We start from the raw sequence: 27622 nt of genomic DNA, 5'->3' as shown, positions 1-27622 counted from the left end.
ATATCGTGATGTAATCTCCACAGACGCCTTATCAGACTGAACCTCACAGATCTTGTCAAACTCCAAAACATCGGTACCTGGTTCTACAAACCTAGAAGACGATAGACAGACGTTAGGTGTATACAATTACAGGTTACTTCATACTTGTACACATACCATTGCACAACCTCACACTCGGTAATACCTTCACCGATGTCGTCACCAAAAATACAAAATGTCAGTTCAACCGAACGCCGATTCAATGGGACTTCTTTACCAGCGAAGTCACATTGAATATCCTCTTCAAATTAGATTTCTTTTACATTTTTATATAATAAGTCACGAAACAATAAGCATACAGAGAGCAGTTGATTAATAGAATGAAAGGCAGTTTTTAACCTCACGAGAAGTTCATTCGTCTACAGGATAATACAATAAGTCGTACAGTAATCTAAACGACAACGATGTTTCTAAGTGCGCATCCAGTCTATAGTATTGACCTAAGTGTGAAAACCTCTATGTTATACTGCTCTTCTCATGGGCACGGCGCGCTCAACGACACCGTGGCGGTGAATTAAAAAAAACTGCTGCTTTTGACGCAAAACCTCCAAAACTGACTGACAAAGAATGGACATCCAAGCCCGCTTATAGTGTGGAATCGGTCAGCAGCCAAAGCCCAACAACTTTCTGGTGTGATGGTAGCAGAGACGTTTGAAGAGGTCGCTCAGTAAGCCAACATCGTCTTCGCTTGTCTAATGAATGCTCAAGCTGTCCGCGACTGCTACGACCATGCAAGTGTCCTGAATCATTAATTGACGTCTTTGCACTGCCGTTAATTTACCGCGTTCATTGTGACTATTCAAGCATTTACCTGAAGGCAAAAAAAGAAAACCATTATCTGTGAGATGAGCACCATCGCTCCTAAACTTACCTTTGATCTTCATACCCAAGCGACTGAACTCGGCGATGGCCTTCTAGCGACAACAATCTTCGGTCTTCCATCAAAGTTTGTGTCAAAATGCATAGTTTTTAAAAGTAGTTTGGTGAGCTCACATGCATATGAACTTTAGAGCCCACGCAGCAAAATTGATTATTATCAAAGCTGGCGATATCAAGCTGAGAGACATCGTAAGCCCATACCTCATCCCAGCTATGGGTAACAAAACAAATAAGACCTTACTGCTTGTAATGACAACATACCGTGGTGATACTGACATTATATTTTTATCATCCTCAGTCGAATGTGGAGAGCATGTTAGCGAGGCATTGAAAATGGAACTAAGTGGTAACTCCATGGTCCTTGGTTTTGCCCGAAGTCATGGCTGACGGTTTGACTTTGGCAGCTGCGCCTGGTAGGCAATCATATGGAGCATGGCTTCAATTAAGGAAACGGTTTACTAACATCAATAATGGAGGTTGGGTAAGACAAAGTTGTTACATTCATTAGGGCGTGTGCTTAAACACATCCTTGGTTGCTTATGTGAACAAAATGGCTGCAGGTGAATATACAAAAATCTCCTTCCGTGTTGCGGGAGTTAAGAAGGACCTTAAACATATTATCGAGCTTGGTGCCGAATAAAGTATAGATCTGTCGGCTCAGAGAGCAATGTACAGCAACTTTGAAGAAGTCAAGAAATTATAGAGAGATAATCTTGATATCTCTAGTGTGGTTGGAGGTAAGCTGCGGTCATAAACTTTATTTCATATCCAAAGGTACTTGTGACTCATCAGGATGTTCACTGTTATTCATTCTTTTTCTTAGCCGTACGTAGCAAAGCTGGACTTGATTTTGATTTGGACAAGATGGAATATAGTATTCCTCAGTTTGATGATTTCTATATTGTAAGTGAGGAGAAGATTTTGAAGAGGTAAAAACAGAGGGCGATATTGATTATCCTCTTTAGCGAGATCGTTCCATGTTATCCATGCCCAGTCGCCATCTAATTTTTCCGGCTCCATTTATTTAAGATTCTTAATGTCTTCAAGGTCAACTGTTGCTTTCATGAACATTGTACAGTAGTGCTTGTTCTCATCTATCGTGAGATGAATGTCGTATGAATAATTGTTCAAAGTCTTTTACACAAGAATTTATTGTGTCACCTGTCATCGCATCATTGGTAGCCGTGGCAAATTCAGCGGTGCTCAGGGTCAAACCTGTTTCTACATATACCTCACGAATAGCACATTCTTCAAAGGATTCTTTAAAACTCGAGATGTCCTCCAGACAATTGGTAAGTGCCGGCTACATGAGATCCTTTTCGTCGACCGATCAGCAGTCTATCCGGTGTGGTTGCGGTACCTTTTAAAATGACGAAACACCCAACGCCGATTCTCGCTTCCTGTGGTTTCTATAACAAGGTGGTGAATCAAATGCGTTAATACGACATGACTACAAGCTGAATCTTATCACGCACTTCTGTCATTTTATAGTGAAAAGGAAAACAGTTGATCTGCGGAGTTCATTCGCTGTTGGTTGGTGCTGAAAATTACGAGATGCTCGTAAGCTGCTTTCTTTAGCAGGGTGTACTTTGCATCGGAGTTGGTGTCGTCTTCAGCAAAACCTTTGAAAGGCGGTGTCTGTGCCACTACTGATCTCAGCCGCAGATACTGATGCAAATTTTCTGTCAGTGGCGATATTGTGGACAACTTGGAAACAATCCTATCCTTCTACAGCCATCATCGAGTCGAAGGAAGATTTCAAAAACTATCAGGGCAAGCAAAGGGTCAGGGAGGATTTGACTTGCGCTTTCCTAGATGGTGGCAAGAAGTATAATGCCAGGAAACGCAAGTCAACGCAGAATCGCAGACGGAGAAGAAAGAAAAGGGCTACTTCAAAACAAACCGACATCCCTCCACCCACTTTGGCGACTGGCCTTAGGCAACAAAAATCTATTTCGTACTTGATAAGAATAAAAAAAATCATAATACCATCTTTATGTTGGGAGTCTGCTATCCGTACGACTACCAACAATCAAGGACCTGGTTTCAGGCATTGGACATATGAGCCCTTCCAAGAATCATCAAAGGCTCCTTTGGTAATTTGTGGCGATGCCATGTTCGGCAGGAAAAACCTTGTGCATATTCTTCCGGGCAAGAAGAACAGTGTTGTTGGGGTGTTGCCGAAAGCACTAGAGCTCAAAGAAAGAGAAGGAAAGTTGCTGGCGACTCCTATTGACGTATATTATAAATCGCAGGTAGACGATGACTGTCAACGAAAGATAATTTATACTTCACTAACTTTACTTTGTAAGGTGAGTAATGGACATAGTCGGAGGGATCTCAAGAAGGTAACGACTCTAGAGGGATTAATTTACCAAGGAATTGTAATCTGTAAAAACTGTCAGATTCTATGGCAACGAGTCATCAATGCTGGAAAAAACATGTACCACATAGCCGAAGCAATCTGGATTGGTGGTCAAAGGCCACGCCGGTTTGCAAGATCTGCACGGCAATAACCAAATTTCGCCGCTACGAATGCGTTTTCTTCTGCTGGTGAAGGCTACTTATAACGATTTGAATTCTTACGCCAACAGACGCAAAATCGCCTTTTGATGAACGCAATTTTCTTTTGAAAACCAGTAATGGATGCCAAAGTCCTGCTTGAGCCGTCAGACCGGAGCCAATTATCTTATTGCTGGCTACCTCTTAGATACGTTATGTACTTTGGCAGACTAGGTTCGAAATCTAGACTGAAGAGGAAGTGGTCATATTATTGAAAGCGCAGACTTCTGACAACTTTGAAAAGCGTCTGAATGGTATCATATGCTTCATGCTAATTGACATCAAATAAAAAGGAGTGAAGAGAAAAAAGGGAGATTGTATTATAAGACATTTTGCAGTAAAACCTTGTTGCAGTTGTGGAGTGCTGCAAAGAACATATATTTGTTGAGTAGCCAGTTGGAGTAGTGTAAGGTGTGCAATGAACTTGTAATATACGTCAGGAATTCGTTCTCGTGAATATCTGCCATACGAATAAGCCATTCCCGCACAAAGACGTATTTCAAACCACTGGTGTTTTCGCAAATAGCACGCCATATAACAAAGGTTATGTGACACGATAGTTTGATTTTGAGTAACGATAAAAAGGGGTGGTGACCAGTCTAGCAAGCTCGCTATATAAATCGAGTATGTGTCAAAAAAATGTCTCTTTGGTCACCTTTTATTAAACGTTTGTTACTTTTCGTTAGGCCGCAAAAAGTAAATATGAACCGTGAATTCGATCATAGCAATAACAACAATCAACGAGATTTGTATCCAGATGGTAAGTTGAAAATGCTAAATTTCATTGTTGTCCACGAAAATGGTTGACTTACCTTTATACGTTGACGCAGGAGATCCAAGTACATCACGCTCAGTGCGCTCTAAGGGCAAGGAAAAAGCCAAGTACGAAGATCTGCAAGGTATGAGCGATTGATATTTACGCTTTATCGACATACTGTTTGGGTGTATAGCAAAAAAAAAAAAAAAGACGTGCTATTTGGAAATACTAATATCAACTTCAACGTGCCATAGATACAGATGTGGATGAACGATCACTGTATTATGTTCAATTTTCGTCCACCCAACATCGAGAAAATATGCCGCTACGTATCCATGATGCGTCTCTGCAATCTAATAGTAAGTAAATATCATAATCAATCGTAAACATGATTCACAGCAACCCTTAACACTGGTTGCTGTGTAGTAGTTCCCTATACACTAGTCCCAGCGACTCCACCACATCCAACATTATCTCCAGTAGTGTCGTACCAACGTACACAGGATGGTAAGTAGCCAGCTTCCGCTTCAATTTCAATACCAAATTCGTAGTTCTCACCCTGATTAATTCCTGTAGTTCCTTATACGTTAGTCCCAGCGACTCCACTACACCCAACATCATATACAGTAGTTTCCAACCAACGTACACAGGATGGTAAGTGGACAACTTTCGCTTTAATTTCAATACCGGATTCATATATCACACACTGATTAATTCTCGCAGTTCCTCATGCGTTAGCCTCAGCTACTCCGTCACCTCCAACATTATCTGCGGCAGGGTTGGAAGATCGTAAACAGCGTGGTATGTGGCCACCTCCAACTCTAGTTTCAATACCAACTTCATAAAATCTTAAATAATTATTTCCTGTAGCTCCTTATACGCTAGTCCCAGCGACTCCATCACCTCCACTGAACATTGGTACGTTCTTAAATTTCAAGATTTCTGAATGATACGAACTCTAACAAATTTTCTCTGATGCACCAGAGCCGTATATGCGTGCTTCCCGTACATTCACATCGTCGAACTCTCCGACAATTTCCAACAGAGTTGTACTCGGCGATGGTAAGATGCCGATATTCATGCAATACTTTGAACATTACTAAAAGACTGACTTTTAAAGTCTTGCACATCGTATCCACTGTCCTTCAACTCCCACTAGATTCATCTAATGTAAACAATAAGTCATGTCATGCACTTTTCACCGGTATATACAAGCCCTTTCATCTAGTGTCATCTGGTAAAGTATTATACTCTCGTATTAGTCTGTCAGAAAAAATTAACATCGATCACTATCTTATAAAAGATCCATCCGGAGTAAATCAAGGTAAGCGTACCTGCAACCCTACAGATCTAGAGATGAATGATACTCATTACCATTGCATTCATTACCATTGCATTCATTACCGTTGCATTCTTTATCTCAAATTTATCATCCTTCACTTATGTAGAAATGCGTCACTCATCGAAGAGGAGAAAGCTCTCTTCTGGCACATATCAAGAAATATACCAAGACTTGATAGATGGTAGATCAGTATCACTGGACGATTTTGACATAGACGATTCCGATAGAAAACTTCCACCACGCTTTTTTGATATTGATGGTACGTATATTAATGGATATAGGATAAGCGAAATTTGTGCGGACTGGGATGATTGTGCATGAGCTGATATCTTATATCAATTGATTGATGTTGTGATAGACCTTCCCATGTCTTCATCAATGAAGAAAGCCATTGAGAAGGCTCAACAGAAAAGGGCTGAACAATCCAAGAGAAGGAAGGAGAAACAGGATGCCAAATCAGCAGAAGAAAAAAGACGTCAACAGGAAAAGAGAGCTGAAGCTGGAATGCCTGAACCAAAATGCGCGAGCTGTGGACAAGAAGGTCACCAGAGGTCAAGCTCAAAGCTATGCCCAAACTATAAACCCAAAAATTCCGTAAAAATGGCTGCTGGTGGTCTCACCAGAAAGGCCACCATCAAGAGCAGCTTACGGAGAGGCTGCCCCAACGAAATTTTGGTTGAAGAAATCCAGAAAGCTGTATTAAGAACAAGAAATCTTGGACACGTTGGCTCTCTTTTTGCGAATTTTGCTGTGATCCAGAGACTTCAATCCGGGCAGCCTATCCCACCTCTGGATCACAACCTTTTCTACAATATTTTTGGACAGCTGGTTGGAGCTGGTCGGGGCGCTGACCAATGGATCAAGGACTCCTACCGACATTTTTGTACGTTGATGCCATCAACTTTGGCATCAACATTTTATTATGATTCGCAGATGGTCACACACATTGCAAAACAATACCATACCGATTTTGCCAATCATATTGCCCACAATTTTGAACGGTTTTGCTCGAACTACTTCTTTTTGCGCCTCAACAACGAGGCGGACACATGGTATGCGGCCAACGCCACGGTCAAAGAGAGAAAATCTCTCGCAAATTATTTATACAAGCGAGCCGCCTCTCTTGAGGCGGCATGGCCAGATGTCGGAAGCGACGAAATTTTGCCCAGCACGTTTGACGACCGTGCTGCATCTATGGAGCTTGGGCCAACTCCGATTACAGAGGCAAGCTTGTTTGCTTCCCCGCACGCCTTTCTGCCATTTTTGCACACTGCCTTAACCTACTTGGAAAATCAAGTCCAGGTCTTGGAACCTCATCCACAAAATTTTGTTTCGAAAGGATACATCTTTAGAAAGTTAAAAGAGGTATGCTAACTATCTGATAGTCGTATTATGACTGATATATAGTAATCGTTTGTTTAGATTTTTACTGGGACTTTTGTCCCAAACCGCGTTTATTCAAGCACCCAAGCAGCTGTGCATACAGCAATACAGCGACGGACCAACGTAGTTCTTGGGAGAAGACAAGCGCATAATGCGATTTTGGACAAACTAGACCAGATACAAGATTTTGTCACTCTGACCATTGGAGAACTAGAAGCGGGCACCTTTCGCCCGCAAAAATATACAGATCCGAAGGGATCCAGGAAGTTTACCTTGCTTCCTGTAAAATCACTGCAAGCTGGTCATATTCAATTGAATGCGACGACACTTCCTGTAATTTTGAGGGCAGCTGGATTGACCAACCGTCATAGCATGTCGCAAGAGGTGTTCGAACGGCTAGTATGGCGAAGTTTTGATTTTACTCATCTTGGATTCGAAAGTCTTGAGGATTTGTTTACTGAAGATATTCAGTGGAGGTGAGAGTTTTTTCATTGATAGGTTGTCTATATTAATATGTATCTGACGTTCATGCTGCAGCCGATGTCTCCGATCAGATGGTGTAGACCTAGAATTTTTGTTTTTCAAGAAACCTTTATTGTATAGTGAGCCAAAGACACCGGCTCATTATCGGAATTGGATTCTCCACGGTCAACATAGGTCTACAGTATGGGGCGTTGATCCCGGAAAAACCGACATTTTTGTTGCTGTAGATGGAAGCAGCTCCAACCGCCACAGGATCCGCAAAACTTCTAATCATGAATATTATGATCTTGGCGGGTTCAACCGTGCAACCAACAAACGAAGAAGATGGGTGGCTGAGAATGAGCATATTAAACATTTGATCGACACTCTGCCATCGGTCAAAACCGCCAACTTTAGAGAACTCACCGTGGCAATCACAAATCGGCTGGTCTGCTTTGGTGAAATTTGTGCTTTTTATGACGAGGATCAACGCTACCGCGTTTTGAAACTTAAGAACTACAAAGGCCAACAACTGGCACTAGAGGAAATGGGACGAAGACTCACTTTTGGGTCTAACAAGTATGGAAGTCATCCAAAGCCGTCCCATAGACACATGGTGGACCCTCTAGTGAAGAAAAGACCAAGTTTTGTACCTCTTCCATCCACTGATAATGATAATGAAGACAATATACACCACTACTTAATTGCATTTGGAAACGGAAGTGCCCCACACCTACGAGGAAAACTCCCCGCGCCATCCAAAAGGCTCCTACGACATTTAAAGTCTCTTTCCAAGCGTAATGTATTTGTATCTACTATCATTATCGACGAATATTTGACTTCGCAAGTGTGCGCGGAATGCCACAAAAGAAGTCTAGTCAATCTACTTGAAAGATCCTTGCCTTCTACTGCTATCGGATCCAAAATTCATGCTGTCCTCAAGTGTACCTCTTGCAGCACGGTATGGAACAGGGATGTAATGGCGGCAAAAAACATATTGTATATCTTTCAATATATGGCCACACATAATAATGAGAGGCCACGGCCGTTCAATCGACCGAATTCAACGAACGCCGAGGAAGGCACTGGGCCAAGGGAAGCTCAGCTACCGACTGGTTAGTCCAAGGAGGAGAGGGACTTGTAGCCAGTTTGAAAGACCTCGACATCAATACACGGTAGGTACCAGAAGATTGCAAACCTGATTTGTATAAAAGCGCTGACCTGACTTTTCACGTGATAAAAATGATTTTCGAAAAGTACAGTATCTACTTTGCGACCCCTCCCGACCCTCCCACAATTGACTGCGGCACTTCACGCAGTCGACTTTGTGCAAGACATAAATACAATGGCTGGTAGCAATGATTTTTAGTTCTTCAATAACCATCTCTGTTATATACCCCGCTTTCACCTTACGTTCACTAATGCCTGTAAAGCTCGTCTGCACTCACCTGGTCTTTGATGATGACTTTGAGGACCGCTTTGAGGACCGCTTTGAGGACAGCTCTGAGGATAGCTCTGAGGGCAGCTGCGAAGACAGCTGTAAGGACCTCTCTGAAGATGACTTTGAAGAGGCACTGCCCATCAAGACTCCAATCAATCTAAACGATAGCTCAGACTTTCCACCTCTCACAACAGCAGCCACTGCCGACGGATGGGATTACATTGAAAGCCAAGAGACCGACGACGTGCTTGTAACCGAAGATACGGAGGATTGGGAACAATTGGAACTAGCAAAGAGGCAATCTCTTGCCTTCGAATACTGCTTTGCTACCATCGCCAAACAGACCCAACATGTACCTTCTCCCACCCCACGGCTGGCAGCCTCAACCGTTCTTCGCGATACGCCATTAGTGCGCAGAAAAAAGAACCAACAAGACGATGACGATGATAGCGAATCCTTGTGGGATCTATACCCTGTCGATAATTCAGATAAGCAATTCCAAAAGGCACACGCTCGTCGACGAAAGGAGCTTTTGCATTGCTTCAACACCATTCCTACCCCGGTTCCCGAAGAACCCGTTGTTACCCACCCTCGCTTGCATCAAACATGTGCCTACTCTGAGCCCTTAACGGATCATCAGTACCAACATGCCATCTTTAAGCACGTTCAGTGGGATAAACGATGGATGGGTTGGGGAAAATACTATGAGCAACCCGACCTACGTCTTCAGGTAGCTGGTCGCGATGATGAGGATTCCCGATGACCCAGTCTTAGCCATGTACATACATTTTGATATTCTCTCTTCCCTGGTATTTTTGTTTAGAAAACCTTGTCTATAACCTTGAAAACATCAATTGCAATGTAATAAACTTGGCAGCTGGACCGTCATATTACTTTTTGTCTGGGTTGAGAGGTGGAGCTTTAAAAAAAAAAAACCAACAGAGTATTAAAAGAAAAAATTTTCCTGCACTCCATGTTTTTCTCTCTATCTCTTGTTGCTGGTAAGTTTGCCCTATCCTATTCCTTTTCAAGCTTCCTTCTTCGATGATGTTTTCCAATGCAAATATGCGTTTGAATTTCTTCAAATGAACATTTATGATTCGAAATGACACCCCTGATTTGAAGATCTCTTTTATTTCCATCACCATTGTACTTGCAATGTCTATTCATCTTTACTGACATGCATCTTCGTGATCTCTAGATTCGAGCGGAGGTAGCCGCGTGTTGTAACAATGAAATAAAAAAAAATTATGTATTTCTTTCTCTGATACCCTATATGTTCTCTTATTTGTTTCCCCCAATGTGTTTAACCAGAACGGTTTGTTTGCGACGTGACTTAAAAAAAAGGGACCACCAGAGACAAGTTTGTTTCAAGGCTGCGATAACCTAACGCACCCTGCTTTTGATATCTATTTATTACGAGAAAACATAGTATATGAGATGTATCCACATGGAGATATCAGGCATTTTTACATGGACGTTCAACCAATCATCTTCAAATAACAGGTCTGTGTACATTTCGTTCGAGCGTGAGCCGTTGAACCAGCAACGCATTGTGGAACGATGGTTCGCCGCCGCTTGTGAACATGGGAAGGTTGTATATCTTGTGAGGTGGAGAATTGAAATTGAGTTTTGGCTTCTAAAGCCAGGGCACGGAGCACATCTCTTTCCACAGGGTCGGTGGACGGTGATGACTCCTTGTCAGTAGCTTGCGGCTTCCGGTCCGGCGCTTCCTTGGCATCATCGACAAACATATCTAACTGGTCAAAGCCTCCGCTGATTGGATTGGAGGCGCCCCACATGTATTCGGCGTTCACCTGGCTTGACGTGATCCAAACCTTTTCTGCGTGCAAAACCTCGACATGTTTCTCGACAGCATCTGACCGATAACAACTTGTTTTCTGGTCTACGCAGCAAATTAAACAGTGGCATAGTGGGCAGCGTGCCCAAAACTCAACCGCATCGGGATGGTGTAGTACAAGTCGTTGCGATATAGCATCTGTGTACCTGACAAAAGGGTGCTGTGGGCCAACGGAATGAACAGCCGTGGTTTTGGATGGTTTCGCTTTGGTGTCGACAATCGGCGTGGCGGCGCTTCGTTTCAAGTTGGATGATCCATTCAACGCATTGACCAGCGTTGGCTGAGTGCTTATAGATGTCAACTGATAGGCAGGTGACCTTCGTAATTCCGGGATAGCTGTGTTCGGTACTGCAGCAGTTTGAAGCCTGTTCCAGTTGATATGAGAAGTGTTGGCACTTCGCCTCGTAGGCGATGTTTGAGACATTCCAAACATCTGCCCTTGACTATTATTCTCGGCAACGAGGCTAGGAGACATGATGGTGGATGCTAGTGAAAGACGGTCGTAGCTGGCTTAGCTGAGGGCGTACGTAGGTAGCTTTTTTTTAACGTTCAAAGAAGGGACGGATACCGATGAAGTTGAGTATGCGAATTTTTTTATAAGGACGTCAAGGAGGATAAAGGGGTAGTGAACTCGATAAATACAATGGGAGTCTCCTTGATGGCAGACTTGCAAAATAGTGAAGAGGATGAAGGAGAGAAGCGTGTCCCAAAAGCTGATTTTGATGTATCTTTAAATGCCGGCTGGAGAGAGAATGGTAAGCTGCGACAGACAAAATACAGTTGAAAACGCAATTTAATGCAGACCTCCTTCTCAATCTTCTGTTGGCTATCGAGACTTTGACAGAACAACACGGAATTTATATGCAATATGAAAGTAGGATGGAGTGCAGTGTAGCGAGTGGAAAGAAAAGACGAGCTTCTTGGACAAGGGGAAAGGAAGGGAGGAAGTCATGATGGGTCTTTCCAGTGCACGCGACCCTCTGTTTGATGTCATCCAAAAATAAAAAAATTATCCCAGTGTGCAACCATGCCGTACTATGTGCAGACAGCGACGCAAGGCAAAGCAAGGCAGTTGAATCAAATTTGAAAACCCGTCTTTATCGCAGTTTGATGAAGATCACCTTGGTAATCAATCACCTTTCACTGTAAATTGGACGCAAAAAAATGGGACGATGACACTATTTACAAAGAAAAAAGGTATGCAGAAAGTTGTAACATGAAGAAAAAAAAAAGAAGGGGAGCTGTGGATGGAGGGGGTGGGTTTCCGTAGGATAGGATGGGCCGAGAGAACGACGAAGAATACAATTTCTTTTTTGTCAGTTGCCCAGCACTGAGTATAGATTGCTTTCTTGGTGTTCCGGTCACAGATACATGGGGAGATTGTTGTTAAAAGGCGATTCAGATCTAAAGGAGTGGGAGTGGTAAAAGCTGTCATCCAGACTTCTTCTACTTAGCATGATGGATTCGGTGGCTGGAGGTGAGGGATAGTCGAGTTTGACCAGAGCATTGAAGGCGTGATGAACATCGGTGAACTGCATACTAGTGCACTTTCGCAAAGGAGGGGTGGTGGATCTGTGGTCTAATCCCAAGCCTTGATGAGTTTCAAAATCTCGCAATTGAAACATGAGATACATATTAGGACTGATAGACGTTGACTTTGCCTTGACAAAATCATAAGCTTGGTCGAGGGACATCTTGAAGGCATGCATGACATAAGCAATGACCAGGGAAGCTGAACGGGCTACTCCACATTGACAATGAACCAGAATAGCTCGTTTTGCAGCTCGTGCACGATCGATGACTTGAAGAGCTGGTGCAAGTTCGGTGGCTAAATTTTCATGGTTGTGAGTCCAGGCAAACTTTTTGTACTTTATTTGCTGAAATGGAGTCCCGTCTTCATTTTGTGCAACATCATTTTGGCCGACGTGGCGTTTTCGACGACCCTTCATATCTGACGACGATGGCCGCTTCATACTGCTTTGTCGATGAGCCGTGGCCCTCATGGCGGATGTAAATGAAACGTTGGACGGTCGAAAACGGAGCATTCGTATTCCACGCGGTGTAGGTTTGACCCCTCTGGTTGGACTAAAAGGACTGTGGGCACCGAGGTCATCGGGTGGTGAAGCGTGGAAAGCGTCCATAGTGACCGATTCTGAATGAAAGGAAAACGATGACGATAAGGTGTTGATACTGGACGCTGAACTAGCCGACGATGATATAGATAAACAAGGCGATGATGCACCTCCATCATCCTCAGAGATATCACTCATGCTAAAATCATGTTCGCTTGGATGATTGACTTCCTTGGCGACGTTCAAGATATACCCAATATGTAGATACTTCAAACCGGCCATGTCGTTTGCATTATTTTCGTCACCAAGGTACAAGTAGGGTAAGATACGAATGGGACCTTGTTTATATGGCTTATCGGGCCCATTATCGGTAGGTGTAGAAGAATCATTATGGATTAAGGCGGCGGAAGAAGGTGCGGGTATACTATGCTGGTGAGGTCGCGTCGCAGGCACGGCTAATGACAAGCCTTTCCTGTTCCGTCGCTTGGCTGCAGACTGTTGTGATAGAAATCGAAAGCTGGTATCAACCATGCAAGGAATAACGGAGAGGAAAGGAAGGAAGAAAATAAAATCCTGAGCCGAAATTGCTTTTTGTAATGTTTGGCAGCCAATATCGGGCTCTAGCCAATAAGAGGGCATGCCTTAAATTGCAAAGTGTTACAGGACCTTTTTTTCTATGCGATATTTATATGATGTCTGGACCCACATGATGCTGAGCAAAGAAAAAGTAATTATGATCAAAAAGTAGATTTTCGTTTTTTTATTTTTGGCGACAAAAAGGTGAATCCAATCTCCAACCCGTTCTCTACAGTAAGTGCTTTAGTGGCTTGTGTTTTTTTCTTCTTTTTGAGAGGGGGAAGGTCCTTGCAGTATCTGGGGTTATTCGATGTACTTAAGCACCGAGAGTGGGGAATGCAGTAGCATCGTCAAGGTTAACGGAAGCAGATTGACGGCCACCACGACGGCCACCACGGCCACCGCGCTGTTGGCCACCACGTTGACCTCCTCGGCTGGCACCACGGCCACCACGCTCACCGCGGAAACCACCGCGCTTGCTGTTCTCTTCAACGAAACGTTGTTCGATCTCAACGTGGACCTTTTCCTTCTTGGTCTTGTTCTTTTGCTTGAGGGAGAGTCCCTGTAGGAGAAAATTAGGTGTTAATGTTATGGTGAAGGGCGGCTTGGAAAAATTTTCTGGCCAGCCAGAAACAAGTTTGTTTTTTTTTTTTTTTAACGGCCAAAAACATACCTTGCCACCGAAGAAATCTTCCTCTTCGGGCTTCTCAAGAGCAACGGCATCCTTCCACTTGGAGTCGTCAGCACCTTCGTTGGGCTTGCGGGCCTCGGGGAGAGCAGCGGCAGCAGCCTTCTTGGAGGCCAAGTACTCTTCAAGGGTCTTGGTCTGCTCCTCGGGTTCTTCCTCAGCAACAGCCTCTTCGGTATCAGCAGCAGCGGGATCCTTGGGCTTCAAGGAATCGGTAGCACTAGAAAGGGATGGGAGAGGGACTTAGTGGTCGCTAGGGATCTATGGGCAGCGGTAGTAATACTTACGCTTCGGCCTCGGCAGATTCAGCATGGCCCCAGCTTTGTTCGACCTTCTTTTCGCTATCGCTAGAAAAGAAGGTAACATTAGTGAATGCGCAAATATGTTTAAAATTGCCAATGGGGCATAAAATATAGCAGATCTATTACTTACACAAGGCCAGTAGCGCTGTGGCGATCGAATGGGCGGCGGGGAGCTCTACCTCCCTCACGACGAGGACCATTCTCAGAGCGACGTCCACGGGGAGCTACAATAAAAAAAGAATTAGAATCGATGGTTTGAAGGATGAAATTTCTGTGGCTTGCGACTCAGACAGCCGCCCACAAAAAAAAAAGATGTTGGTCAAAATAGTCGACGAGGCATCGTGGGCAGTAACGTTTGTCAGGAAAGGTTGCGACATTAGAAATCATAACACAACGTTGTCGACAATACATTGTGCAATCGAGCAGTACGAACGAGCGAGCAGTACGACGAGCGAGCGATACAATCGAGCGATACAGCAGCAGTGGTTGTGGATCACCACTTTGGTTGAATGGGTGAGATGCTTTGCGTTGAGGTGAAACGCTTTGTTGGGTAAAATGCTTTGTTGGGTGGACGCCGGCTGGATGGGTAATCGAGATGAAATGTTTGCCTACCGTCAGATTTTCCACCACGCTTGGCCTTTTCAGACTTGGGACGAGCAGCAGCCTGTTCCTTCACAGCAGGAGCAGGGGTAACGGGCTTGGCAGCAGCAGGAGCGGGAGCAGCTGGAGCTTCGTTGTCACCGTCGCCGAGAAGATCAAACAAATTCTTGGAGAAAGTAGACATTCGCGATTGGATATTGGATAGAACAGGAAGAGCCTACAAAAAATTTTCCTTTCACTATTTGCTAGTGGAGTTCGAACCCAACGCGCAAAACAAAGGTCACGTGACTCGGATCCTGGCCACCCAGACAATGAATGAGCGCGCCTAACCCCACTCCCCTCAAGCTTTCTTATTCTACTCCAATGTCTACCACTCCCATTAGGAATAACCAGGCATCCTACGATGCCATTCCTTCCGACCCCGAGGGTCAACAAATTCCAAACGGCCATAGAAAGGTAAACCTTGGTGTAAATTCCCTAACGGCTGCTGGGTTGTGCTGACCCATTCAGGAAACAGGCTAGCAAGCGAACAAAAATTGTCTTGTCTACCGCACTAGGCGTTATTGCTGTTGCCGCTATCACTGTAGCTAGTGTATATTATTGGACTGCTCCAGGTAAAAGTATCGCAGAATCAAACTCCTCCACCACCCACACCTGCTGACCACTACCACAGCTGCACATCCACGAAACGTTATCATGATGGTCTCTGACGGATTTGGCCCTGCTTCGGAAACATTTGCTAGACAATATCATGCCTGGGATAACGACTTGGATTACAAATCCATCCTCCCACTCGACTCCATCCATGTTGGCCAAAGTCGTACACAAAGTTCATCCAGTTTGGTCACGGACAGTGCAGCCGGTGCTACCGCATTCTCATGCGGCTTAAAGTCTTACAACGGCGCCATTGGTGGTAAGTTTGAAATGCGATTTCCCTTGCAGCATCAGTGTCTCGACTCATTCGTTTCTTTTCAGTTGATCCGGAGGAAAATCCTTGTGGAACGGTTTTGGAATCTGCCAAAATTCACCAGAATATGTTGACCGGTCTGGTTGTCACCTCCCGAGTGACACATGCCACACCGGCTGCTTTCTCGGCACACGTTGCTTGGAGAGATTGGGAAAACGACATTGCGCTACAACAGATTGGAGAAAACCCGCTTGGTCGAACCGTTGATTTGATGTTTGGAGGCGGCCGATGCCAGTTTTTGACCAACCAATCTGAAGGAGGCTGCAGACTCGACACTCGAGACTTGCTGACGGAAGCCAAGACAACATATGGCTGGAAGACCGTATTGGACACACGCCAGGCATTTGACGCATTAACCGATGAATCAGAACTCCCTCTTATGGGCCTGTATACTCCCAGTGTAAGTCCAAGTGCATGATGCCAGGACCTTGTATCTTTTACTGACAGGGAGCCCGTAGCACATGTCGTACAACATTGATCGCGATCCCGCCATTGAACCTTCTTTGGCCGAAATGAGCTCCAAAGCACTTGGCATCCTATCCAAGGCATCCAAAAACCAAGGCACTGGATTTTTCTTGTTGATTGAAGGAAGTCGCATTGACATGGCTGCTCACACGTGAGATTCCTTTTCCAGTCACTTTTTTTCATTATTTACATTGATCCTCACTCCCCTGTAAACAGTAACGACCCTGCCGCTCATCTCCAAGAAATTCTCGCTTACCAAGATACCATTCAGGTGGTCAAGGACTTTGTAGATGCTAACCCTGGTACCGTCGTTGTTTCCACTAGCGATCACGAGACTGGTGGTTTCACATTGGGTCGTCAAACAACTCCAGATTATCCCGAATACAAGTGGTAAGCGCACCTTTCCCATTGTCGTCACCCCCTCCCGCCTCTATTAACGCCGCCGTAGGGAACCAGCTGTCATTAAGCGCGTCAAGCGATCCGCTGAATTATTGGCCCGTCAATTGATGGCGCAAAAGTCCTTTAAGCCTGACTATGTCAAGGATTATATCATCAAGGACAGCTTGGGTATCACGGATGCCACACACGACGAAATTGCCTACCTTGAAAAATGGCAAGAGAACAACCTGACATCATCCAATATTGAAGAACACCTTTCCAACATGGTCAGTGTTCGTGCTCTAATTGGGGTAAGTCAATTCACCAATGTCGTCATTCCCTTCCAACTTTTACTCATTCCGCTCTAGTGGACAACCCACGGTCACACGGCTGTTGACGTGAACTTGTATGCTTATGGTCCCGAAAGCGATAAGCTTCGAGGTACCCATGAAAACACTGATATTGGTGATTTCATCTCCGGGTACCTTGGACTTGATCTTGCCGCCATTACCGATGAATTGAAGAGGTAAGTCTTTGGGCCAGCAGTCCATGGCATAGCGGCAACAGTCAAAACCAATCGTAATTTGACTCCTTCTTTGCAGGAAAATGTCTTCTATTGCTTCGATATCCATGAAGCCAAATATTGAAGAGCGCTACGGTCATAGCATGTAAACCAGCGGCTGGACTGCAAGACTTTCAGGTCTTTCAATTTCTTTTCAGGTCTTTTTTCTGTGAGGCCATATTTATGCTTTGTGGGCCCCCTACATTTTTGATCTCTACACCTCCATTTTCTGCGATTAACACAAGCGCTGTTCTGTGTTGTTACTACCAGCATGTTATGTGTTGTTATCACAAGCAATTTCCGCGATTAGCACGAACATGTTGTTATCACATAAATATGATCTATAAATGTGAATGTCTTCATTTGGACTTGCCAACACCAACGGCCTTTGCATCTTTTTGATCTCAATTGCGTTAACACCACTATGGAACCACATTTACTCTCATAACAATGCTCTGTACCGTTTCTTTAAAAGCTAAACATGATTTTTATAATGGATGGATGAATGCAACCAACTCATTTCGTTGGTAACCAAGGCTTACTGCCATGACTTACTGAGCCTTGGCGAAACGCTCGGCAACAGTCTTCCAGTTGATTACCTCCCAGATAGCCTTCAAGTACTCGGGACGAGCATTCTTGTATTGAAGATAGTAGGCGTGTTCCCAGACATCAACACCGAGAAGAGGAACAAGGTGAAGAAGAGGATCTTGGTTCTGGGTGCTGGCAATCTCTAGACGCTTAGCAGCCTTGTTGTAACCCTACGACACGATGAATACATTGCTCAAAAAACACAACCGTCAATGCCATTTTGAAAAACTTACCAACCATGCCCAGCCGGAACCTGAAAATAAACAACATAATTAGTCACATCTCTGGCTCATTCCAAACCGCGCGATACTGTTACCTTGAACACCAGCTGCAGCAGTGTTGAATTGACCGACAAAGCTTTCAAAGGAACCCCACTCCTTTTGAATGGCACTGAGAAGGGAACCCTTGGGAAGTTCACCGCCACCTTCGCTCTTGGGAGCAAGGTTTTGCCAGAACAAACTATGATTGATATGACCTGTGGTAAAACCTCGTCAATATCTTGGTTTTTCAGTACGCCCACACATCTCGAGCCTTTTTACCTCCACCGTTGAACTTGAGTGCGTTTTGGAGAGTCAATTGTTGAGTGAGATCATTGGCTTGGAAAGCACTTCCCAATTTCTCTTCAGCAGCGTTATAGTTGTTGACATAGGTTTGGTGGTGCTTGCTGTGGTGAATCTCCATGATATCTCCATTGATATAGGGCTCAAGGGCCTACATGAAGGGTAAGCTTAGATATTGGTATTTATGCGGGAGGTGTTGAAACCTGTACTCTACCTGGTATCCATAAGGAAGATCGGGAAGAGTGACCTTGGTGCGGATGGCAGTCAAAGGAGCAACGGTCTTGAAACCGGAAGATCTAATGGAACGGGCAGCAATGGACAGCATTTGATGTTGAAAAGGCAAAAAGCGTTATTTGACACCCGTTTGGCATGATGTCGAGATGATTTTAATGCTTGCCTGTGTGATGACGCAACTTTTACTCAGCATGGCCCGTCGGAAAATGGCATGTCTCTGCCTTTCAAAAAAAAAAAGCAGGAAAAAGCAAGGGGAAAAAGCAAGTTATATGCAGCGATGCCTCTACTCGAGCCACTACTACACGCTACTGTATTTGCGACGTTATGCGAGGGTCAGAACTGTAAATGGTTTGCGGGGGAGGAAGTCCAAATGTTACGGGCAGCTGTATTTGGGCAAGTCTCAAAGTAATATTTCATTGGGTGCCTGTGAAATAAGGGCATAATGCTAGAGGCCATAGCGTTCGCATGCTATCTGTTGTTCAGCCTTCCTCTAGTGCCAGTACAACTTTACTGTAGCGCTAGGTAGTCTCACACTCGCAATACACCAACTCTCAAACAAAAGGCACAATACCTCAACTTTTCAATTTACAAAAGGCTAAATCTTTTTATAAAATAATCATATATACATTAACTAGATGCTGGTGGATAGCTCGCTTAAGCGAATAATTTAACCAAGCTTGTTGTGTTGCATGGTAGCATCACCTTGAGCAGCCTTGGCTCGTGCTTGCTCTTGAGCAGCCTTGTCTCCAAGAGCAGCATTGACACCGCTTTGAACATTTCCGGTAACCTTGTCCTTGGCACCATCAATGACGCGCTCGGCCTTGGCAGCATTGTACTAATGAAATGGGATGAGTCAATGACACTTTCTATAACGCTGTCGTCAAAAACATGTGCTTACCTCAGCATTGCCGTCGTTGCGTTGCTCAGAGCCAGCTTGGGTCAAGTTGGCATTTCCAACAGTTCTGCCAACTTCTTCCTTAACACCACCAATGATGGAGTTGACGTTGCCTATATCATACACACATTAGTATAAACGTTACAAAAGGTACAGGCATTTTGGATGGGAAATCCTTACCGGAGGTCTTGTTGGGAGCAGCAGACTGAGCAGCTTGATGTGCTTGATCGAAATCAGCCTTGGCCTGTTGAATGTTGGCAGTTCCTTGTTGCTTCAAGGCTTCGTTGCCAACGAGATTGCCAACGGTTTCTTGAACAACACCGGTACCATGGGTAACATAGGATCCGAGCTTGGTGGGTTCAGTGTTCTGGTTTTGTTGTGAAGACATGTTTGAATAAGATGTTTTGTTTGATAATTTCCTTTCAACAGTGCTGTTTTAGGTCCCCTATTTATACATCTGGTTTCTTCTCCATGTTTATTCTCTCTAATGTCATCTTTACATCACAGCATAATGATGAAACGAATTTCCTTAAATGGTAATACCACCAAATCGAACCCCATGAATTGAAAAGCGAATTATTATTTGAATTTAGCAGGCACATCCGCCAAAGTCTTTAGAGCTATCGTTATCGATACGAATAGGATCGTTTAGGTCACTACACCGCGAAAGGAATGAAACGAGTTAGAATCATATGGGTCGTTTTCTCCACTTACGACACCAGACGTACCTGTACAATTCGACATCAGTTTCTTGAGCCAAGGCATTTTCAGCAATGGTCTGGAACGCTTGTTCAACATTGATAGCTTCTTTAGCAGACGTTTCAAAGTAAGGGCAATTTCCTCTGGATTGGCAGAAAGCCATGGCACGCTTCTGTGAAATCTGTCATGGAAATTAGTGGCCGAAAGAACTTGTAACCAATAATAATCTTAAAAGAGACTCACTGTTCTCTTGCTCTCTTCAAGATCAATCTTGTTGCCTAGTACAACAAAAGGAAAGTTGTCGGGGTCGCGGGGTGATGCTTGGACAAGGAATTCATCGTGCCAGTTGTTCAATGAGTCGAAGCTCTTGGTATTGTTTACATCGTATACGAGCACACAGCAGTCGGCTCCACGATAAAATGCTACGCCAAGTGACTGAAATCTCTCCTGTCCGGCGGTATCCCAGATCTGCAGTCAAGGAAATTGAGATCGTTGATGTATATTCATTTAAGTTTCGACTTGAAGCCTAAGCGACTACTTACTTGCATGGTCACAAGCTTATCTCCCACCATAACTTCCTTGGTTAAAAAGTCTGCGCCTGCAATGCCCAAAAAAAAGTCAACATCAACCCTTTTTGTATCAGTGTTCAGAGCAAAAAAATTACCGATGGTTGCTTTATATTGTCCGGAGAACTTTTTGTTGACATACTGGTTCATCAACGATGTTTTACCAACACTATATTGGAAGAGTTAGTGTACGGGGTAAAAGCATAGACTGGCCAAGCCGTGACCAGTCTCGAGTTCGAGCATTTAACGACTAGCCTTGATGACGCATTTCCAAGGATACCAATCTCTTGCAAGCGGATTTTCTCAAGAGCGCTCAGTCGTTTCCCGATGCACCAATGCCTAAACGCCGTCTAAACTTACCCACTATCGCCAAGGATGATCACCTGTAGCATGCAAGAGTTTAGCAATGTCGTAATAGGAATACATTGATGAGACTGATGATTAAACAAACCTTCAAGAGAACCTTCTTTCTGCCTGACATATTTTTTTGATTCTGTGCACAGAGACGAGGTCGCAGAAGTCTGTTGTCCGATGACCAAAAATGGCGGGCAAACATCTCAAAAAATTGAGTGCCAGTCGCCTTTGCAGGGTAAATTTTTCCACGCAAGCTATCTCCCTCCAAACTAGCTCTTAACGTCCCAGTTCACCTCTTGCTACGAGAGTGCCACATTGGAATAAAAGCTACGTTTTTGACGACTTCACCCAAACACAAGCCACTATGAAAGCTTCTTCTTGCCAAGGCCGGCGGCTACCTCCACCACTTTGAAACACCCATTCACCTGACTTTATGCAAAAGAAAATTTTTGATACCTAGCCCTTAAAAGGTTGCCCTTCGCTTCATTCTTTCTCGATACTACTTCTCTGGAGAATACAATAACATAATCTTTATTTTTGCTGCCCCTATACAGGATGAGTTGTCCAACATAAATACGCAACCAATGAACACGGACGATTCTCAACCTGCCGTATTGACCACATCCAACAATGGATTTCTAGTTTACAGTGAGTGCTGACATCCTAAACTTTCTCCTAGTACTCTCGTATCTAACAGTTTTAGCTCCTGCAGTCGTGGTTGTAATCTTGGTCGCCATTTTTTTAACCTATGTAAGTAGTAGGACATCAACTTAACTCTTGCCTGCATTAAACTCAACGACTCCTATAGCTCCTCATATTATGTATAATCCGACCTCAATATCGCCATCGTCATCGCAGAAACTCTTTGTCTTCCGCAAATGATTCCATACCGAGAGACCTTGCTTCTTCAAGCGCACACCCCATGATCCGACGCCGATCCATCGACCCAGACCTACTCAACGAATTTGCCATACAAACGTTTCACTCTGAAAACAAAAAGTCCCACCTCAAACCGCCCTCCGTTCATAATCATAACGATAAAGACTGCTGTGTTGTCGAAATATGCCCTAGCTTAACCTATCCTGAAATAGCCCATGTATCGGCCCGGGCCAATCCCATACTGGGAGACACTATCTCAGAAGCACCACCTGAAAATCAAGAGATAAAAGCTGAAAAACCCTTTGACACTCGTTCGATGGCATCCAGTATCGATCTTTGCCCAATTTGCCTCGATCAATACGAGGACGGTGACTCTAAAATTAGAGTCTTACCCTGGTAAGTGTTGTTCATGTACCCATTTTTTTTAGTTGCTGTAGTAGTAATCTCGCTATTCTAGCACCCATTATTTCCACCAAGAATGTATAGACAGCTGGCTTTTGCGAGAAAATACTACGACCAACTGCCCCTGTTGCAATTTTGATTTGTCCACTATTCCTCGAGCAGAGAATAGACCATCCCCAGATACCTCACGTCGATTCTTCTGGTGGATTTGTTCGAGTTCGTAGGAATAACGCCTGTGCGGTGGTGTAAATCTACTTTGTTAATATGCTGATGTTACTTTTTTGCCAGTATCGTTTAATGTATTATATACATCATTTTTGTCAATAATAAAAATTACGTCGGCGCCTTCAACACTGTCTTGCTGCAAACAGTGAAATGGCTGCAAGATCTTGTTACTGATTACAACTCCACAAGCAAGCCTGAGAAAATATATCTCTCCTACTATGGTGTAGAAAGCTGACTGAAACATACATGTCTCTCCCAGACAGGTCAGTGAAAGCAAGCGTTGTTGTCGTTAATATCAGCGCAACCGAAGCTGGTTTAATGCGTGACTTTCGATGTTAAAAAAGTTCCATTGAACAACGTCTTTCATGTAGATGTATATTAAAAATTGACACTACAATCCGGTAGGTTGAGAAAAAAAAAAGGCTAAGATACAAAATAATTTTCTGAGCAGTTCAAAAAATGAAGCCCGACGTGGGGGTCGAACCCACAACCTTGAGATTAAGAGTCTCACGCTCTACCGATTGAGCTAGCCGGGCGGCTTGTTGGAAGTAGGACCAATTTCTACATTATGTCCCAATAAACTTTTCGGTGAAAACTTTGGTTGCCTAATAACCGAGATTCCTGACTTTTTATGGCACCATCGTTGAGATTAAGTACGCATCAATTTTTTGAAAAAAAAAATTTATATACTTTGGGCGTTTGAAAAATTAAAATGACTCAATTTGCTGCTACTCGGCTAGCTCACTCATTGAATGCCATGGCAGACAGAACCAGAGGTACTATAGACTAGTCATCCAGACATGTCGTTTTCGTTGATCGTAAAGGTGGCTACATTCACAAGAAAAATTAATATGTGGGCCTCCCTAGACCCTAAATTTGATTAAGAACCTTGGCCTGTTCTTTCCGCTCTGGCATAGGCTACCTTTACAAAAGCGACAGCATAGTGACCTTGTCAGCTAGCCTATGACAATCAGCCCTTTTTGCGACAAATTCCTTTGGGAAATGGCACAATGTATAATGCCATTTCAAACTCTCCAAATCTCGGGGCAGGCATCTCCAGCACCAGTGTGAAAAATTTTCGCATACCACTCACTACCAAGGCGCGTTGTCGAGATGCCCGCTGCATATGGCAGATAAAACAATATTACCATAACGCACAATATTCTACTCTTCATCAATACCACGCATCATTTCTTGTCTTTTTGTGTTACCTTAACCTAGAAAATTTAGTAGCATGAAAACTGCGTGGCTTGGGCAAAAGCTTGTCAACCAAGATGCGACATGTCAAAACTTTTGGTAAACACTCTGCAAGATCCACTCATGGCTCAAGCTCCAGTTTGTCCCTAAACTCACCCAAGCATTAATCTGGGACTTGATTTCGAGAATCTATTCGGAATGTTGATTACCCTGTCAGTAACAACATTTTCCATCCTTCTGATTCAGATCCTGCTTCACGACAAATCCTATCACATTTTTTTTGGTGGTTTCTCTGCAGGACAATAATGTAACTCTGACCAGATACACTACCCCTCGCAATGATACTCTGGATTCTGAGTCCTAAGAACGAGCTCAGCCCAAGACTCTCGGTTGGATCACTCGGTTTCATTTGGGCGGTCTTTCTATGCTAAACTCAACTGTCCTTCATCCGCTGGTGTGTTTACGGTCGGAGGACAATAACCATCAGATTCGCCACGCTCACTGTGAGCCCAAAACTCACGCCACAACAAATAGCCTACGTTTTTTCGAATGAATGGGCTGGATATACCAAAGCCCAAACTCAAGACCTGCGTTCCAAGGTTGTAGAACCTGAGGATTCTCCCGGGGATAGAATGTCCTCGATCTCACATTGACGACGTGCGCTTTCAAGACAGCAAACTGGATGTCTCCCCGGTCATGGTGGATAGACATTTCATCGATAGCCAAAATGGTACAGCCAGGGGCAAAATCCTATTGTCTCACTTCTACAAACGATGGACTCTGTGGAAGTGATTGGCATTACCACCAAAACTCTTTAACGGACGAGCTCAATAATCGCCTCCCGGAAAAACTCACACCGAACGAATTATCTTAGAATCCCGCTTGCCCACGTTGGTCTGCATTGGTCCGCCGTGGTCCACAAGATAATCACTGACAAATATGTAACGCGACAATCTATCGACTACAATTGAGAGCGAGGTAGTCAGAACGTGAATGCACTGAAAATGAAGGGAGGGCCATACAATAACGCTGACAGCGAAGCACGGCCCTTCTGGCATGACAGATACCCGCATTTACTCAAAGATTATGGACACCTTCCCTTGAACAACACCTTCTCCAAGACCTTGTGCACAGGATTGAGATGAAGGCCGCCGAATTTGGTATAACAAAAGCAGCTGAGGCACTCGCTGTGATGCTGTGCAAGGATTGAAACGAACAGACGAAACGGCCGTACCGAATTCTTGCCAAGAGCTTCACCAGTCCGACACCATTACTGATCATGCCTTGCCTTTGTGCGGAAGTCGATAACCACATATTCAACGAGCTCTCTACACATCTTGAGCCACCAATTTCTTTGCCTTGCCACATTTCAATCTACCATTTCTGCACACTGTCTTAATGTGCTTGTTCGATCCTTCTAGATATTTGTGGATCGTGTCGACTCATTTGGAAGGAGCGGCGGCTGTCTGTTAGGAGCCAGTAAAGGACGATATCATGTCACACACTCTCGCACGGCAGCGGTGTATCCCAAAGAAATGGATGAAAACGATGGAACAATTACAGGAAGTCTGTTCCTTTTGAAAATCGTTAGAGGCCAACTGCTATTGGAATGCGCTGAAGGTTTAGTTACAAGTCGTCCCCGAACAGCATGCAAACGGCGGCCATGCTTGTCGAACATTTCTTCCCCTCGGCTACCGCCTCCCTCCCCCTTTGCTACAAGCACCTTAAAAATTGGTGGGTTTCCTGGACAAGACTACATCTTATGCTGGGAGGCACACCGCAAACACCTATGGGCAACTTATGATTCATGAAGACACAGCAGATATAAAACTGGAACAGGCACATTTTTTACTCGGATAGGTCCGCCGGGACATTAGGGACGAAAACGAAACCTGGGAGGATGCCCGAATCAGTCAAAAAGTGCTTTGCTAAACTATAGGATATTTGGTTCTTTTTGGCTAAAGGACTACGTTGGAATTTGTGAGCAACCGTTCATCAAGATATATTTAAACGAGGAGCCATTACATCCGTCACAGTTAACATTATATGCAGAGCCGTTGCATCCGAATCTCTCCTATGAAGCGAAAGTAGCAAAACATGGACCTTTTGTTGAAATACACAAGTTCAACAGAAACCCCCACGACCCATTATTGATACACTTCCATAGTGTGCAGTAGCGGTGACGTCGTCCACACCCTTATTTATCATATATTTTATTACAGCCAGTGCGTGTTGTTCCTTTTGATTGTGGCTACGGCCTATATAAATGTCCTGAGTGTTTAGACAATGACAAACATCTTTTCTGTTCCCTTCCTATCTTACTCTGTCTCTGGACTGGACATTACCGCATGATCCAAACCGTTAACACTGATCCTTTCCAATAGCCCCCTCTACCACTACAAAGCATATATTATATGAGCCTCCCGGCATTTACATTGTAGCTCCATAAAAAAAAAAAAAAAAATAACGTCTGGTTTCCAAGGTTGGAGTATTATAAGTATCGGTATTGGATGAGCCGATTTGCTGGAACCTATATCCTCTCGAACATTTTCTATCTTTTGTACTGCAGCTTAGCTCAGATAACGTATCATTGGAATCTTTGCATCACAAAGAAAGGAACCTGACTGACTTCTGTACTATTATGACTACAACGTTGATTGAAAAAAACCAAGTACTCTTGCAGCCTCGCCTACTCAACTGCACCACCTATGCCGCTCAATAAAATTACTACCTTCAAGCAAATTATGCCGACGGAACACATTTTCTACAAAAGACCTGTTATTACTTGTCGACCATAATTTCTAGTAGTCTTGCCCTTACTTGAATAAATGGGTTACATACTACTCTTTGGTTCCTCTGTTAAAGACATTGGTAATTATTTTATATCTCTCCTATGGAAATCCCTCTATAAAGTATTCTGATACTGCGCTTAATTACATGTCTAAGGCAATCCGAAGTCAGACGACTGGCTGCCTCCAACGGCAAGTTCATATATTTCTATACCGAATTTTACTTTTCTTTCTCCGTAATTTTTGCATTACCCCAATGCTGCAAGTAAATCCCAACGCCTGTTTGGCGCCTTGAATCATGGTCCCGACAAGCAATTTGAGAAATTTTCATCAGACTCAAATCTGATTTATCGAGTAGAGGATGGCGACGGAAAAGAAAAAATTATATGCAGCGGGGGATGCGCCACTACGTTATCGATGCCATCAACATATACAAATGAAGTGAACAGTTTAAAGAAGAAGCGAGGGAGATTAAAAAAAAATTGTAAAGAAAACTTGTGGACAGCATGAAGACACATTAAAGGAAGAAGAGAACAGCATAAAGATTCAAAGGGAGAAGTAAATGAGACGCAAAATTGCGCAACACCCAAAAAAATCTAAATGAAGAGAAGAATCAAGGAGAGTAAAAAACGAGATGAAAAAATGCGAACAGCAAAGAATATATTAAATGGGAAAAAAAAAGGAAGAAAGAAAAAGACAAGAAAACGAATAATAGCTTGGAAAGGACAAGGAAAAAAAAATTGCGATCAACATATAGAGGAAAGAAAAGAAGAGGGAAAAACATGGAAATGAAGAACTCACGAACAGTATAAAGGCCAACCAAAAGAGAGGACGAACAAAGACGAGAGGGAGGAAACTTACTAGCAGCATAAGGAAAAAACCCAAGAAAATAAAATAA

General features: G+C 43.8%; 15 protein-coding genes and 1 non-coding gene across 16 annotated transcripts; 7 read left to right on the top strand and 9 right to left on the bottom strand.

Moving 5' to 3' along the window:
* Positions 1 to 605: 605 nt before the first annotated feature.
* On the top strand, positions 606 to 1558 carry K450DRAFT_255584 (uncharacterized protein; the record flags this gene model as incomplete). Its single annotated transcript, XM_051591365.1, has 4 exons — positions 606 to 706; positions 857 to 985; positions 1050 to 1164; positions 1427 to 1558. Coding segments are annotated over 4 exons (477 nt in total), but the record flags the coding sequence as incomplete, so codon positions are not given.
* Positions 1522 to 2345, bottom strand: K450DRAFT_255563 (uncharacterized protein). Its single transcript, XM_051591363.1, has 2 exons — positions 2080 to 2345; positions 1522 to 2012 (listed from the first exon to the last, which is right to left on the bottom strand). The coding sequence occupies exon 2, from the start codon at positions 1936 to 1938 to the stop codon at positions 1738 to 1740; it is 201 nt and encodes a 66-aa protein (XP_051441780.1). The 5' UTR covers positions 1939 to 2012; positions 2080 to 2345; the 3' UTR covers positions 1522 to 1737.
* K450DRAFT_255564 (uncharacterized protein) lies at positions 1825 to 2402 on the bottom strand (the record flags this gene model as incomplete). The annotated part of the gene is made up of 3 exons (XM_051591364.1): positions 1825 to 2197; positions 2226 to 2327; positions 2394 to 2402. The coding sequence occupies 3 exons, from the start codon at positions 2400 to 2402 to the stop codon at positions 2009 to 2011; spliced, it is 300 nt and encodes a 99-aa protein (XP_051441779.1). The 3' UTR covers positions 1825 to 2008.
* Positions 2403 to 3002: 600 nt separating this feature from the next.
* On the top strand, positions 3003 to 3685 carry K450DRAFT_255555 (uncharacterized protein). Its single transcript, XM_051591362.1, has 2 exons — positions 3003 to 3173; positions 3231 to 3685. The coding sequence occupies exons 1-2, from the start codon at positions 3033 to 3035 to the stop codon at positions 3432 to 3434; spliced, it is 345 nt and encodes a 114-aa protein (XP_051441778.1). The 5' UTR covers positions 3003 to 3032; the 3' UTR covers positions 3435 to 3685.
* Positions 3686 to 6621: 2936 nt separating this feature from the next.
* Positions 6622 to 7232, top strand: K450DRAFT_255552 (uncharacterized protein; the record flags this gene model as incomplete). Its single annotated transcript, XM_051591361.1, has 3 exons — positions 6622 to 6751; positions 6780 to 6944; positions 7002 to 7232. Coding segments are annotated over 2 exons (282 nt in total), but the record flags the coding sequence as incomplete, so codon positions are not given.
* A 577-nt stretch (positions 7233 to 7809) lies between these two features.
* Positions 7810 to 8264, top strand: K450DRAFT_255551 (uncharacterized protein; the record flags this gene model as incomplete). The annotated part of the gene is made up of 1 exon (XM_051591360.1): positions 7810 to 8264. A coding segment is annotated over exon 1 (157 nt), but the record flags the coding sequence as incomplete, so codon positions are not given.
* A 451-nt stretch (positions 8265 to 8715) lies between these two features.
* Positions 8716 to 9758, top strand: K450DRAFT_255550 (uncharacterized protein). Its single transcript, XM_051591359.1, has one exon. The coding sequence runs from the start codon at positions 8783 to 8785 to the stop codon at positions 9626 to 9628; it is 846 nt and encodes a 281-aa protein (XP_051441775.1). The 5' UTR covers positions 8716 to 8782; the 3' UTR covers positions 9629 to 9758.
* Positions 9759 to 10240: 482 nt separating this feature from the next.
* Positions 10241 to 11457, bottom strand: K450DRAFT_255548 (uncharacterized protein). The gene has a single exon (XM_051591358.1). It carries the CDS (start codon positions 11199 to 11201, stop codon positions 10347 to 10349), a length of 855 nt encoding a protein of 284 aa, XP_051441774.1. The 5' UTR covers positions 11202 to 11457; the 3' UTR covers positions 10241 to 10346.
* Positions 11458 to 11981: 524 nt separating this feature from the next.
* Positions 11982 to 13381, bottom strand: K450DRAFT_255544 (uncharacterized protein). Its single transcript, XM_051591357.1, has one exon. It carries the CDS (start codon positions 13327 to 13329, stop codon positions 12088 to 12090), a length of 1242 nt encoding a protein of 413 aa, XP_051441773.1. The 5' UTR covers positions 13330 to 13381; the 3' UTR covers positions 11982 to 12087.
* Positions 13382 to 13503: 122 nt separating this feature from the next.
* K450DRAFT_255527 (uncharacterized protein) lies at positions 13504 to 15365 on the bottom strand. Its single transcript, XM_051591356.1, has 5 exons — positions 15080 to 15365; positions 14495 to 14565; positions 14350 to 14409; positions 14048 to 14282; positions 13504 to 13936 (listed from the first exon to the last, which is right to left on the bottom strand). The coding sequence occupies exons 1-5, from the start codon at positions 15146 to 15148 to the stop codon at positions 13691 to 13693; spliced, it is 681 nt and encodes a 226-aa protein (XP_051441772.1). The 5' UTR covers positions 15149 to 15365; the 3' UTR covers positions 13504 to 13690.
* On the top strand, positions 15091 to 17731 carry K450DRAFT_255513 (uncharacterized protein). Its single transcript, XM_051591355.1, has 9 exons — positions 15091 to 15420; positions 15482 to 15578; positions 15638 to 15877; positions 15940 to 16331; positions 16390 to 16547; positions 16613 to 16786; positions 16845 to 17085; positions 17143 to 17300; positions 17377 to 17731. Exons 1-9 carry the CDS (start codon positions 15280 to 15282, stop codon positions 17444 to 17446), a joined length of 1671 nt encoding a protein of 556 aa, XP_051441771.1. The 5' UTR covers positions 15091 to 15279; the 3' UTR covers positions 17447 to 17731.
* Position 17732: 1 nt separating this feature from the next.
* On the bottom strand, positions 17733 to 18835 carry K450DRAFT_255509 (uncharacterized protein). Its single transcript, XM_051591354.1, has 5 exons — positions 18699 to 18835; positions 18464 to 18635; positions 18241 to 18399; positions 18158 to 18177; positions 17733 to 18094 (listed from the first exon to the last, which is right to left on the bottom strand). The coding sequence occupies exons 1-5, from the start codon at positions 18807 to 18809 to the stop codon at positions 17888 to 17890; spliced, it is 669 nt and encodes a 222-aa protein (XP_051441770.1). The 5' UTR covers positions 18810 to 18835; the 3' UTR covers positions 17733 to 17887.
* Positions 18836 to 19286: 451 nt separating this feature from the next.
* Positions 19287 to 20298, bottom strand: K450DRAFT_255502 (uncharacterized protein). The gene is made up of 3 exons (XM_051591353.1): positions 19794 to 20298; positions 19617 to 19726; positions 19287 to 19553 (listed from the first exon to the last, which is right to left on the bottom strand). The coding sequence occupies exons 1-3, from the start codon at positions 19999 to 20001 to the stop codon at positions 19386 to 19388; spliced, it is 486 nt and encodes a 161-aa protein (XP_051441769.1). The 5' UTR covers positions 20002 to 20298; the 3' UTR covers positions 19287 to 19385.
* A 1593-nt stretch (positions 20299 to 21891) lies between these two features.
* On the top strand, positions 21892 to 22930 carry K450DRAFT_255487 (uncharacterized protein). Its single transcript, XM_051591352.1, has 2 exons — positions 21892 to 22507; positions 22569 to 22930. The coding sequence occupies exons 1-2, from the start codon at positions 22155 to 22157 to the stop codon at positions 22735 to 22737; spliced, it is 522 nt and encodes a 173-aa protein (XP_051441768.1). The 5' UTR covers positions 21892 to 22154; the 3' UTR covers positions 22738 to 22930.
* A 271-nt stretch (positions 22931 to 23201) lies between these two features.
* On the bottom strand, positions 23202 to 23274 carry K450DRAFT_t92. The gene has a single exon. It is a non-coding gene; the product is annotated as a tRNA-Lys (tRNA).
* Positions 23275 to 24910: 1636 nt separating this feature from the next.
* On the bottom strand, positions 24911 to 25443 carry K450DRAFT_255484 (uncharacterized protein). Its single transcript, XM_051591351.1, has one exon. It carries the CDS (start codon positions 25301 to 25303, stop codon positions 25013 to 25015), a length of 291 nt encoding a protein of 96 aa, XP_051441767.1. The 5' UTR covers positions 25304 to 25443; the 3' UTR covers positions 24911 to 25012.
* Positions 25444 to 27622: the final 2179 nt, after the last annotated feature.

This window comes from Umbelopsis ramanniana, assembly GCF_025399195.1.
Source record: "Umbelopsis ramanniana AG unplaced genomic scaffold K450scaffold_59, whole genome shotgun sequence".
Lineage (NCBI taxonomy): Eukaryota > Fungi > Mucoromycota > Umbelopsidomycetes > Umbelopsidales > Umbelopsidaceae > Umbelopsis > Umbelopsis ramanniana.
This window is presented reverse-complemented; position numbering and strand designations above follow the sequence as displayed.

What these genes read in the sequence shown, in the direction of transcription:
- K450DRAFT_255563 (XM_051591363.1), bottom strand. Translation starts at nt 1,938, where the DNA reads ATGGAGCCGGAAAAATTAGATGGCGACTGGGCATGGATAACATGGAAC.
- K450DRAFT_255555 (XM_051591362.1), top strand. Translation starts at nt 3,033, where the DNA reads ATGTTCGGCAGGAAAAACCTTGTGCATATTCTTCCGGGCAAGAAGAAC. An exon ending in ACGTATATTATAAATCGCAG is followed by an intron (nt 3,174 to 3,230) that starts GTAGACGATGAC and finishes TTACTTTGTAAG; the next exon opens with GTGAGTAATGGACATAGTCG.
- K450DRAFT_255550 (XM_051591359.1), top strand. Translation starts at nt 8,783, where the DNA reads ATGATTTTTAGTTCTTCAATAACCATCTCTGTTATATACCCCGCTTTC.
- K450DRAFT_255548 (XM_051591358.1), bottom strand. Translation starts at nt 11,201, where the DNA reads ATGTCTCCTAGCCTCGTTGCCGAGAATAATAGTCAAGGGCAGATGTTT.
- K450DRAFT_255544 (XM_051591357.1), bottom strand. Translation starts at nt 13,329, where the DNA reads ATGGTTGATACCAGCTTTCGATTTCTATCACAACAGTCTGCAGCCAAG.
- K450DRAFT_255527 (XM_051591356.1), bottom strand. Translation starts at nt 15,148, where the DNA reads ATGTCTACTTTCTCCAAGAATTTGTTTGATCTTCTCGGCGACGGTGAC. An exon ending in ACGAAGCTCCAGCTGCTCCC is followed by an intron (nt 14,566 to 15,079) that starts GCTCCTGCTGCT and finishes CGTCGCTCTGAG; the next exon opens with AATGGTCCTCGTCGTGAGGG. An exon ending in AAGATTTCTTCGGTGGCAAG is followed by an intron (nt 13,937 to 14,047) that starts GTATGTTTTTGG and finishes TTTCTCCTACAG; the next exon opens with GGACTCTCCCTCAAGCAAAA.
- K450DRAFT_255513 (XM_051591355.1), top strand. Translation starts at nt 15,280, where the DNA reads ATGAGCGCGCCTAACCCCACTCCCCTCAAGCTTTCTTATTCTACTCCA. An exon ending in TTCCAAACGGCCATAGAAAG is followed by an intron (nt 15,421 to 15,481) that starts GTAAACCTTGGT and finishes TTCAGGAAACAG; the next exon opens with GCTAGCAAGCGAACAAAAAT. An exon ending in GTGTTCGTGCTCTAATTGGG is followed by an intron (nt 17,086 to 17,142) that starts GTAAGTCAATTC and finishes ATTCCGCTCTAG; the next exon opens with TGGACAACCCACGGTCACAC.
- K450DRAFT_255509 (XM_051591354.1), bottom strand. Translation starts at nt 18,809, where the DNA reads ATGCTGTCCATTGCTGCCCGTTCCATTAGATCTTCCGGTTTCAAGACC. An exon ending in ACTCAAGTTCAACGGTGGAG is followed by an intron (nt 18,400 to 18,463) that starts GTAAAAAGGCTC and finishes GTTTTACCACAG; the next exon opens with GTCATATCAATCATAGTTTG. An exon ending in GTTCCGGCTGGGCATGGTTG is followed by an intron (nt 18,095 to 18,157) that starts GTAAGTTTTTCA and finishes ATCGTGTCGTAG; the next exon opens with GGTTACAACAAGGCTGCTAA.
- K450DRAFT_255502 (XM_051591353.1), bottom strand. Translation starts at nt 20,001, where the DNA reads ATGTCTTCACAACAAAACCAGAACACTGAACCCACCAAGCTCGGATCC. An exon ending in TGCTCCCAACAAGACCTCCG is followed by an intron (nt 19,727 to 19,793) that starts GTAAGGATTTCC and finishes TGTATGATATAG; the next exon opens with GCAACGTCAACTCCATCATT. An exon ending in GCAACGACGGCAATGCTGAG is followed by an intron (nt 19,554 to 19,616) that starts GTAAGCACATGT and finishes CCATTTCATTAG; the next exon opens with TACAATGCTGCCAAGGCCGA.
- K450DRAFT_255487 (XM_051591352.1), top strand. Translation starts at nt 22,155, where the DNA reads ATGATCCGACGCCGATCCATCGACCCAGACCTACTCAACGAATTTGCC. An exon ending in AAAATTAGAGTCTTACCCTG is followed by an intron (nt 22,508 to 22,568) that starts GTAAGTGTTGTT and finishes TCGCTATTCTAG; the next exon opens with CACCCATTATTTCCACCAAG.
- K450DRAFT_255484 (XM_051591351.1), bottom strand. Translation starts at nt 25,303, where the DNA reads ATGTGGCAAGGCAAAGAAATTGGTGGCTCAAGATGTGTAGAGAGCTCG.